General features: G+C 42.9%; 1 protein-coding gene across 1 annotated transcript in view; it reads left to right on the top strand.

Moving 5' to 3' along the window:
- Positions 1–5,805: 5,805 nt before the first annotated feature.
- LOC143983846 (polyunsaturated fatty acid lipoxygenase ALOX15B-like) overlaps positions 5,806–12,216 on the top strand; it is a 101,344-nt gene continuing 94,933 nt past the window's right edge. Inside the window, exon 1 of the mRNA XM_077483945.1 lies at positions 5,806–5,954. Coding sequence (XP_077340071.1) covers positions 5,814–5,954 — 141 coding nt within the window. The 5' untranslated portion in view covers positions 5,806–5,813. The remainder of the gene's footprint in view (positions 5,955–12,216) is intronic.

Genomic DNA, 12,216 nt, shown 5'->3' with positions numbered 1-12,216 from the left:
AAAGCTCACTGCAGAACCAAGGTTCACCAAGAGTCTTGCAGTGGCCCCACCCTACGGTAGGCCTGAGGTACTTGTTTATCCTCTCAGGTGTGCCGTCCTGGAAGATGACTTGAGAAAGGTACCAGTTACTTACTGGTAACTGTCTTTCTGGGAAATCTTCCAGGACGGCAGGCCTACTTCCCACCTGTTGGAGAAGGGAAAATTCTAGAACATTTGAAGGTGAGTACCTATGAGGAATAATTTCCCTTGTGAACCGGGTTCAGGAGTTACTTCTCTACAAACTGAGGATCAAGGGGAAGGGTGGGGACTTAAAACAGCTATTGATTGTGTTTCCTGTAGGGAGGAGCCTCTCATCTCTCAGGTGTGCCGTCCTGGAAGATTTCCCAGAAAGACAGTTACCGGTAAGTAACTGGTACCTCCCCCCCCCCCTTTCTTCCCCGGTTACCAGGTTGGTTACAGAGGAGGTCTAGTGCTAGAATTATTGCTCTCACTGACTATCACGGTGATGCCTCACATGTGTGATTTGAACAGTTTACATATGCGGGCGCGACTTCCTATGTGTTTTCTTTGCTTCGTGGGGACGGCGGGCACTTTAAAAAAAAAAAAAAAAAATTATTTTAAAATTAATAAATAGTTAAAAAAAAAAGTGATCACTTATTGCTGTCACAAGGAATGTAAACATCCCTTGTGACAGTAATAGGTGGTGACAGGTACTCTTTATGGAGGGATCGGGGGGGTCTAAAAGACCCCCCCATCCCTCCTTTACATTTCAAAAGTATTCAGATCACCGTTTCGGCAGTTCTGAATACTGTATATTTTATATTTAAATCCAGCACCATTGGCAGCCGAGTAAACGGGAAGTGACATCATGGCGTCGCTTCTGTGTTTACAATTAGGAGATGGGAATGAAGCCACTTACGGCTTCATTCCAGTCTCTTCCCAGCCGCCAGAGGCATCGGTGCTCCCGATTGAACGGGAGCCCCGGTAAGAGTGGCGGAAGGGGGATGTCTCCTCCGGCATAACAGCCTAGCGGCTTTTAGCTGCATCAGTTATGGCTGGAAAGCCGATGGCAGGCTCTAAAAATCAGTACTGGGATGATGCCTGCAGGTGCGGGCATCATCCCGGTATAACCCCCGGAAGCTGAATATGCACATCTGCATATGCTCGGCGGCAAGGGGTTAAACAGTCATAAGACTGGGTCAACATATCAAGTTCTCCGCCTTTGCACATCAGGTAAACCATGTGGGGGTAAAACAAAGATTCCCCCAGCATAGAGATGGTAGCGGGGGCCGGGGAGACATCTCCACAATTGCTTGTACGAGCTAAAACTGGTAATGACACATACAAATTTACACAACACTACAACATTCCGTGCATTTTTATAGTTGTGTGGGAAGCTAAGCAACCCAAAGGTCAGGTAAGCCCAGACATGGGACACATGAAAAAGTAATGCACTTCAGTAGGTTCACAGTATCTGATCAAACAGCCCATGAGTGGGTGAGTTGTGGGAGAGGGATTTGTATTAAGGGAAAAGGGGATAAAGGGTAGATGAGGGGAGAGGTGTCAAGGACCAGTAGAAGGAGGGGAGGTAAGCAGGGTGGAGAGCAAGTAGCAGAAAATGGAAGAGGGGGGGGGGGGGTGTCGAGAAAAGTAGAGTAGGGTAGAATAGTGTGCTGCCCCCCTGGCCAGGGAGCAGGACAAGCCCATGGGGTCAGCCTGACTGTGCAACCTCTTTGAGATAAGCATCCATGTATAAATTAAATGTTGCCAGGGTCTCCTCTGTTCAAGGTGGCAGTGAGATCTTCCATGTCTCTCTTCGTTTACTTTAGAAAACCACAGGGACTTCATCGGTGGGTTCTCCAATCTCCAACAGAGGGGGATGCATGCCTAAGCAGCATTCAGTAGCTGACTGGTTTGAAAGGCCTTGTATTAATGGGTGGTTCTCGGCGAGTTGTAATTTTGTAGCAGGTCTCTTGGACTCTAGTGGCTATAGAGGATTTTGCAACAAAGTGTAGGATATTCTTTCTCTAGGAGTCAGTGAATTGTGTGATGAGTTCCGCTTCCCACTTAGAGAAATGGGGGGGGGGGGGGGGGGGGAATAAACCCTTCTGCTGTTTGAGTCAGGGAGGAGTGTATAAGCGAACCGCACTGGTTCCCCGTAATGAGATGAGTTCTAGTCCAGTAAACTAGAAAAGTTGCGCAGCTGCAGAAGTTGGGGGGGGGGGGGGGGGGGGGGGGGGTCTGTAGCAGTAGAGTTTCCCATTAGGCCTAGTACCCGACACTTAAGGTGAGGGTTCTGAAGGCCGGCTGTAAATTCTGGATTACCCAGAACCGGTACCATGGGGGAGGGTAGTGGAGCCACTGAAGAGTGCTGGAAGGTGTCTCTAGCCACTATTGGAGTGCTACCTAGTGTCGGGTGGTCCGCAAGGTCCCTCGGCAGAGGTATAGCAATCCAAGGCCAGCTCTTGGCCATGTCCCCAGAATCCCCCATTTCCATAGCCACCCAGTGCTTTGCCTCTGTGGCAGTGCCAATCCACTACCCTGGTGAGGTGAACCGCCCTGTAATATGCTTTCATGTCTCGGAGGCCATGCCCAGGCCTTCACTACAAACAGTGGGGCAAAATTTGCCAAGTACAAATTGGTGGGATCAGGGGTTATATCGACTCCCAGGTATTGAATTAGGCTAGTTGCCCATCTCAGCGGGAAGGCCGATCATAGATGTTGAACAGTGTCCCTACCCACTGTTATGATGAGAATAGAGGGTTTAGATTAATTTGGGAGAGCGCCATATTTCTGAAGGGATTGAAGCAGGTTTGGGAGGGAAGTGAGTGGTTTCGTTAGGAAAAAGATCAGGTCGTCTGCAAATGCAGCCACTTTGTGAGTCTCTGAAGATTTGGGGTAACCGATGATGCCCGTGTCAGCCCTTATTCTGCACAGAAGGTGGTCCAATGAAAGTATAAAGATCAGAGGTGACGGGGCAGCCCTGCCACGTGCCATTTGCAGTGGTGGCGTGAGTAAAAGGACAGTATCCATCCCAGCATAGATGACCGAAGGCCATTTGTAGCTTTTTTTTTTATTTTTTTTATTTTTTTTTTCCAATTCCATAACCCAGAACAGTAGAATTTTGACACAAGGTGTTTTTTCTGCACTGCAATTTCTTGTTACTGTCACATTAACCAAACGCTTTAAAGGGTATAAGGGGCTGTGGTACTACGGAGCCATGCTTGTGCCCGGCGGCTGTGATGTCTGCAGGGCACCCTCGATTGCTCCTGACAGAGCCAGACCAAGGATCTGTGTATAAACACACAAAACTACGTCCTGTCAGGGGAGAGGAGACGGCTTGTGTTCCTAGTATATAGGAACACCGATCGGTGGTCTCCCCCAGGCAGTCCCATCCCCTACAGTTAGAACATGCTGAGGGAACACATTTAACTACTTGATTGCCTGTAGTGTTAACCTCTTCCCTGCCAGTGACACTTATACAGTAATTGGTGGCTATTTTTACCTCTGATCGCTGTCAGTGGTCCCAGAAAGTGTCAAGGGTCCAATTTGTCCGTCGCAATGTCGCAGTCCTGATAAAAATCGCAGTTCGCTGCCAATACTGGTAAAAAAAAGCCATAAATCTATCCCCTATCTTATGAACACTAACTTTTGCGCAAATCAGTATACGCTTAATGTGTATGTGTTTTTTGAAAAAAAAGCTGAAAAATAAATATATAAACTAAAGAATGTTTGTTTTTAAATTGTCATGCTTTGTTAGTGCAAAAAATAAACCGCAGAGGTGGTCAAATACCACCAAAAGAAAGCTCTATTTGTGGGGGGAAAAAGGACATCAATTTTTAGTTTTTGTATTAAGTCGCATGTCAATTGTCAGTCAAAGTGACGCAGTGCTGAATTGCAGAAAATAGCCTAGTCATTAAGGGGGTAAATCCTTCCGCTGAAGTGGTTAATCTGGGGAACTTCCCTGCAGTGCTCTTGTCAAGCTGGGATGTAAATCACTTCATAGGTAACAGATCTGATGAGTGATTGCCTGCAGGTCTATCCTTGCTGCCATAAATTCCCTCTGCAGCTTCAGGACTGGAGACCAGGGGCTTCCTAAGTTTTTTTTTTTTTTTTTTTGTTTTATTTATTTTTTATTTTTTTGTTTTTTTCCTGGGTCTTGTGGCTCCTTGACTTTTTGCTGTCCAAGATCAAAACATCAGTGTTCTCTTTATGCCCTCAAGTGCCCAGTTCACCTTGATGGGTAAAGCCAAGCATACCTGCATTTTCATGGTTTTTCTTGAGTGTCCTGTTTGGTCTGTATGGGCAGTTTGGCCCACTTGACTATAATTACCTTTGTTAGCCTGCACTGACTTTGCTACAATCCCTTGTCTTACTACCAGAACCTCAGCCCAAGTGTCCTCCTTTCCTGAAAGATGTAAATGGGTGCAAAATATATTAGCCTTGGCTGTATTGCAGAGAAAACGGTCACTACATGGAAGGCTGTCCCTTCTAGCTGCAGTGACTAGGTGAGCTCATGGAAACCCACCTAGTTGACGTGTTTATCAAATGTAGTTCTATCTACTCCAGTATTGGTGGTGGACTGTCCAGATGCGGCGCTTCCCCTCCTAATCCATGTGCATTGCCTCTAATCTACATGCAAGGCGTCGGCCAAACTGATTCCTTTTTAACACATTAGAGCCTGATGCTGTAATTGGCTTAAAAAAAAAAAAGGTGGGCTAAACCATACCATTAATATGTTACTGTTATAGTAGTAATTATAGTTGAATATATCTTTTACATTGTATTGAATATATAACTCTGAGCTTCATTACTTCTGTTGTATATTATGTACTTGACCTATTGTCAAATACTCTATTGTATGTTCAATAAAATATTTTTGACAAAAAAGGTGGGCTAATTGCACCAAGCACTGCACCCCATGTCCACCCAGTTGTGACAAAAGCGGATTCGCTTATCGCCATGATTCTCCTCCTGGCCAATCAGGAAGCAGGTCCTGAGAACCGTCACCTGATAGGACTGCTTCTCCAATTAAACAATTGGCCACCTAGGAGGGAGGAGATGCATGGCGAAAGCGGCCATGAGGAGGAGCTTCAGGGGAATCCGCTGCCTGCGACCTAGATGGGGTTTAAGTGCAGGCTGGTGACCAACTGCCTGACCAGTGTTTTCTGCCCCCCAATCAATATACCACAAGCTGCCCCTGTTCAGTAGTTTTGATGCATTAGCAGCAGCTTAACACTTATTTAGACAGTGATGCAGAGTGGGGGATATACTTTTAGGCCCAGTAAAGTGTTTGTGTTGTGTTTGTGTTGTGTTTTTGGTTTTTTAAGATAAGGCCCCTCTACAGTGGGGACTGTAAATGTAAAGAGTGAAAGCATGTATGGTGCTGCTGCATGTCTGTACATAATGCCCAGAACGCCCCCCATCAGCTAGATCAAAGCATAGTAAAAGGTTTTTGGCCAACCTATATGTGGCATAGTACATTAACACATGCAGGACTCCTGCCATGTTGTAGGACATTAAAAAATAATTCCTGGAAGTGCCATGCCAACTTCCTTGTCTGAGTTTTTTCAGTAGTATATATTTACCAGAACAGATATAAAAAAAAAAAAACGAATATCTTATGCATGTTGTGCTATATTTTTTAGATTGAATTATCTATGTACTATGTCCAGACAGGATTGGTTCATGCTACTGATCTTATAATTGTAGGTGTGAACTTGTAAATTGCATAAGAGAGATGTATAGCTGACTGTTCAAATGTATGTCTTGCAGAGCTGCTTCCTTAAGGATAATCTCCTGAAATCCTGAAGATGTATAGGTTGAAGGTAGTGACGGGAACTGACCTGGCTGCTAGCACCTGTAGTAATGTCTCTATAGTCCTTGTGGGGGTGCATGGAGAAAGTGAAATACACAAACTGCCCCATAAATGGAACAACTTCATATCTGGAGCTGTGAGTATCACTACATTGTGCTGACAGTGTTTGTAATAGGTTACAATTGCATTACAACAGTCATAGCAGCCAACACAGCTGCTATGGGGTCTGCGAAGAGGGGGCTGATTAAGGAGGCTGGTATTGGAAATTAAACATAGAAAATGTGTAGATCCAAATCCAGTACTCCGAGTTGGAGAGGTTGATGCTAACACTCTGTAAACCCTATGACACTTCCAAACGTTTGTCACCTCTATTTCTTTTCTTAAATCAGGGGACACAGCCATAACTATGTGGGTTATATTGGCCTATCAGGTGCTGGACACTGGCACGCCCCTTACGGCGGGAACTTCCCCCATATAACCCCTCACATTACTGGGAGTCGTGTGTTTTTTTTTTTTTTTCTTTTTTTTCTTTTTTACCAGTGCCACAAGGTGTTGGGTACGTGTAAGGATGTGTTGTACTGAGCTCCACGGGCAGTAATCCTTTGAGAGCCAGCCATCCTGACTGGATCCATTCTGATGTCTCCGTAATGGACTAAATGAATGGTACCCAGGCTTCATCATTCATCGACATGAGGTATTGCTTGCGAATGCTTTTAAAGCTGGGCCCTGGGATCCAGTACTTTTTGGTAGTAAAGCCAATAAGTTTACTGGCAGGGTCTTCTCGCAGGTCCAGGATTGCGGGATTACCTGAGTGTACCCCTGTTCCTGAAGGTTTCCTTTCAAGGTCTCGGAGCCTACTGTGAAGGGTGACTTTTTTTTTTTTTTTTTTCTCTGATAAACCCTGCTGCGAGGAAAGGTAGGGGAGATTTTTCTCAGGAATCTCTCCTTCCATGTATTATGTCTTTCACCTCTGGAGGCTGTATTGAGAACTCAAATGTGTAAAGAGTAAACTAGTGCGCTCCACCTAATATGTCATAAAAAAATACAAAATTGATGCGCATAGGAAGCAGCCAGCATAAAAACAGTGATCTCTGCACTAAAAAATAGGTATATAGATTAATAAGAATGCGGCGCTACCTAAAGGTGCTAAAACTTATAAATAAATAATAATCCCAAAATCAATATAAATCAAATAATATCGACTAAATGAAACATGGATATAATAAGAAATGAATCAATATAAATAATCCAAATTAAGATACGCGTGCACGCAATAAATGTGCAACAATTAGTGAATAAAAGTCCGTGAAAAATTATCAATCCAGTGATTAAATAGAAATAATTTGCATAGATAATCCAAATGTAAACAAGCATATAAAAAAAAATATATATATATATATATATATATATATATATATATATATATATATATATATATATATATATATATATATATATATATATATATATATATATATATATATATAGTGAAAATCCGTGAAAAAAACAAATGTAGTGACTATTTAAATAATCAATATACACACGTGATTGTCCATAAATAGAGTGCACTGATGACTGATAAAATTGCAAAAAATATATAAATAAAGTTCATGCAAAAAAGTGTGAAGAATCAATTCCCAAGAGTGGCAAATCACTGCAAACTTCAGTGCTTAATGGGTGCACCAACTATTTTCCCCAGCCTCTCACCTCCAATAGCTGGTAAACAGGCACTGTGTAAAAGGGTAACTGCTGGCTTCTTAATCATTCAGTCACACTGCTCCACCGCTGTTTGTATTTCACTGTAAGGTTATATATTATATGCCCTCCCAATAGCTCCAGGATATCCAAGCCATATAAAATGGAAAAACACAGAGGGCTTTCATGTGTAGTATCTTCGCTATTTTATTGAAATAAAAGGTAAAATCCACACTTACATTCACAAATACAGCAGAGTGTGCAGCAACCGCGGACTTCCGGTTTCGGCCGTAAACCGGAAGTGATAGGTCCGACACCAAATTCCTTCCCTGACGCGTTGCGTTACAGAACGTAACTATTTAATCACTGGATTGATAATTTTTCACGGACTTTTATTCACTAATTGTTGCACATTTATTGCGTGCACGCGTATCTTAATTTGGATTATTTATATTGATTCATTTCTTATTATATCCATGTTTAATTTAGTCGATATTATTTGATTTATATTGATTTTGGGATTATTATTTATTTATATGTTTTAGCACCTTTAGGTAGCGCCGCATTCTTATTAATCTGTATTGAGAACTCGCCTTTCTGAAGCTGGAAATAGTAGCCGCTCACCATGATGCCGGCGCTCACTCACTTCTCTGTTGGAAGGGGGGGGCTTGGCTAAATGGCGTCAGACACCGACCACACGTGGAGGAAGTTTAGAGCTCTGCAAATGAAGCTGCTGCCCGGTGGTGGAGGAGCAGAGCTGTTGGTGGTCAGGTTTGGTGACGGGCATTTCCCTTTTTACAACATTGTACTGTATAGCTATGATAGCAGTTATTCTGTACTATAGCCTAGCAAGTGAAAAATTCTTTTGCTGGTACTTCCTCTGCCTTGTACTGTAAGCTCAGTGACAAAGGGACCAGGAACTCCTCCAAGGGTTCTAAGGGGTTAATGGTATGCTACAAACTAAAAACCCTTACAAAATGTCTTCCTCCCCTGAGAGGTAAAAAGAAAAATACAGCCAGATTAGCAGTCAAGGGTAGAACATGTCTGTCCCTGTGTATTTCATACAGATTTTTTTTTTTTTTCTTCTACCATTTAAAAGATTATTGCTGTCTCTCCATAGTAGGACTAAACATGGCAGATTCCCATCTAGTCCTCTGGGCCCTTTTGGGGATCAGGTAGATCTTCCCAAATATTGGAAGATGCTTATCTTTCTCCCTTTGTCTTTCAGGACAGCACCTGGAGAGAGCATGGCTCCACCCACTTCCCCAGGAAACACTGCAGTTTTCTTTAAAGTCCGGTCACTTCCACAATGGCCTCGGTCATAGTGTTTTTCTCTGGCCATGGTGGAAGCGCTGCAGGGAACCAGGGGGTGCTGCGCTTTCTCCAGATGGGGAGAGCTGGAAGCATACCTGTGCCTGTGGTGTTTTTTTTATTTTTTATTTTATTTGTTTACTCAGACCAGCCCGGCCTCCTACCTTGCGTGTGGGGGTCGCTCCGGCGTCCTCTCCCTCAAGCCCAGGGGAGTCTTTGGCTGCTGGAGGTCCCACTTTCCCTAATAGACCAGCGGCATGAGGCTAAGGCGCTTCTTGATTTCCGCGCTGTTCTCCTCAGGGTTTGGATGGAGAGTGCGTCATTCTGGCTGGGGGAGGGACTTCTGGCGATGCAGGTTCCGGCTGCTGGAAAGCAGGAAGAGGGGATGGTCTTGGCTGACATCACTTCCAGTCCTCACAGCGGCAAGAGCACACAAAAATCTAAATATTTAAGCACCTAACGCCAGAGAAGCCGATGATGGAGGATCAATCTTACAAGTGGTTGCAGGAGGCTAAACAACCAACAGATGACGGACTCAGGAGACGGTGGTCAGAGGATTTACAGGTAACAATCAGTATAACAATGGAGGAATGCTTGTTTTAGCTCATAAGTGCTCAATTAGCACCAAGATTCAAGAATCTGCTTATAAACTGACACAATGGTATCCAACACCCCAAAAACTACACAAATGGAGTCCGCAGGTCTCCGGCCTGTGTTGGAGGTGTCGGGGAGATGTGGGTTCTTTATTGCACATTTTGGTGGTGTTGTCCACTGATTACTCCTTTGGGACTTGGTAAAGAAGCTCATCAAAACCATAACAGAAATCACTTTGACCTTGGATGCTACTGGCTGCTTACTGCACATATCCAACTGGTCCTTGAAAAAATACAAGCGCACTCTCACCATACACTTATTAGGTGCAGCCAAGTCATTGATTCCAGTCCACTGGAAGTCCTCACTGGTCCCATCCACAAGGGACTGGCTCTACAGAGTCGCTGAAATTTATGAGATGGAAAACACAAGGGCACAAGCTAATGAAAAGGTGGAGTGTTTCTTGAACTTGGCAACCATGGATTCTTTTCAAACACTCCGAGGCCTTCTCCGATATTGTTACGGGCTGAGTCGGAGCTGTACGCCAGTCCAACGCCCCCCCCCCCATGTTACCGGAAGTTGCATGGTAGTGAAGCCTTTGGTTAAGTGGGTTGACCCTTATCCTCTTTTCCTTTCTACTCCCCCCCCCCCTTCACCCTTTTATATATACTTCTCTCTACTACTTATTCTCTCTACAAATCTCTCTTGAGGCCCTCTTATACTCCTAGTTCCTATCCAACACAATAGGGACCAGTAATTCGGTTAATCTCACTTGAGGTACTCAAATTCAGTTTTTTTAATCCTATTCAGTTGTATTATGGGATACTGGATTAGCCACTTGAGGGGAAAAAAAATGTAAGTTGACATCCAACCATATATTGTCACTCTTTGCTCTTGCTCATAATGTTTGTGGTTGCGTGGATAACTTTCATTTGAATATGACTGTACAAAAATGGATCACATTGTGTTTATCTTAATTTATTGTCTTTTGTTTTAATGATAAAAAAAAATTGTGAAGTGGAAGGAAAATTATAAATGGTTCAATTTGTTTTTTTTTTTTTTTTTTTTTTTTTTTTACAAATATGTGAAAAATGTGGCATGCACTTGTATTTGGGGCCCCCCTCAGTCAATACTTCATAGAACCTCCTGTTGCAATTAAAGCTGCAAGTCTCTTTGAGGGTGTCTCTACCAGTTTTTCACATCTAGAGTGACTTTCTTGGCCATTCTTTGTAAAATAGCTGAAGCTCTGTCAGAGAAAAGCATCCCCACAGAGCACCTTCTTCCACATGTTTGCTGTGTCCTCCACATGGTTTCTCGCAAACTGCAAATGGGACTTTGCATGGTTTTATTTCTACAATGGCTTTCTTCTTGCCACTCTTCCATGAAGGCCAGATTTGTGGAGTGCATGACTAATAGTTGGCTCTCTGCAGCTCCTCCAGAGTTACCATGGGCCTCTTGGCTGCTTCTTTGATTAATACTCTCCTTGCCCAGCCTGTCAGTTTAGGTGGACGGCCATGTCTTGGTAGGTTTGCAGCTGTGCCATACTCTTTACATTATCAGATGATGGATTGAACCATCTATGTAAGTCTTTGACTTTCAAATTTGTTTTTGTAACATGACAAAATGTGGAAAATTTCAAGGGGTATGAATAAGGCACTGTAAATGCTGGAATAAACATATGGGGAAAGACAGTTAAAAACAAGACCCATCAATGTGTTTTCTTTAACCACTTTCAGACCGGACCATTTTGCTGGTAAATGACCAGAGGTCTTTTTACACTTTGGCACTGCGCTGCTTTAACTGGTAATTGCGCGGTCATGCAATATTGTACCCAAACAAAATTTGCGTCCTTTTCTTCCCACAAATAGAGCTTTCTTTTGATGGTATTTGATTGCCTCTGCGATTTTTATTTTTTGCGATATAAACGTAAAAAGACCGCAAATTTTGAAAAAAAATGATATTTTCTACTTTTTGTTATTAGAAAAATCCAATAAACTCAATTTTAGTCATACATTTAGGCCAAAATGTATTCAGCCACATGTCTTTGGTAAAAAAAAAGTCAATAATTGTATATTTATTGGTTTGCGCAAAAGTTGTCACATCTACAAACTAAGGTACGTTTTCTGGAATTTACGCAGCTTTTAGTTTACGACTGCCTATCTCATTTCTTGAGGTGCTAAAATGGCAGGGCAGTACAAAACCCCCCCAAATGACCCCATTTTGGAAAGTAGACCCCCTAAGGAAATTGATAAGAGGCATGTTGAGCCCATTGAATATTTTATTTTTTTGCCTCAAGCGATTGAATAATGACAAAAAAAAAATTTTTTTTTTTTTTTTACACAAAGTTGTCACTAAATGATATATTGCTCACACATGCTATGGGCGTATGTGAAATGACACCCCAAAATAAATTCTGCTGCTTCTCCTGAGTACGGGGATACCACATATGTGGGACTTTTTGGGAGCCTAGCCGCGTACGGGGCCCCGAAAACCAAGCACCGCCTTCAGGCTTTCTAAGGGCGTAAATTTTTGAGTTCACTTCTCACTACCTATTACAGTTTTGAAGGCCATAAAATGCCAAGATGGCACAAAACCCCCACAAATGACCCCATTTTAGAAAGTAGACACCCCAAGCTATTTGCTGAGAGGCATGTTGAGTTCATGGAATATTTTATATTTTGCCACAAGTTGCGGGAAAATTACAAACTTTTTTTTTTTTTTTTTTTTTTTCACAAAGTTGTCACTAAATGATATATTGCTCACACATGCCATGGGCATATGTGAAATGACACCCCAAAATA

The sequence above is a fragment of the Lithobates pipiens genome, unplaced genomic scaffold (assembly GCF_037356315.1).
Source record: "Lithobates pipiens isolate NorthernLeopardFrog02 unplaced genomic scaffold, aLitPip1_a1.2 Scaffold_16, whole genome shotgun sequence".
In the NCBI taxonomy this organism is placed as follows: domain Eukaryota; kingdom Metazoa; phylum Chordata; class Amphibia; order Anura; family Ranidae; genus Lithobates; species Lithobates pipiens.
Note: the sequence above shows the minus strand (reverse complement) of the source record. Positions and strands in the feature narration are given on the sequence as shown.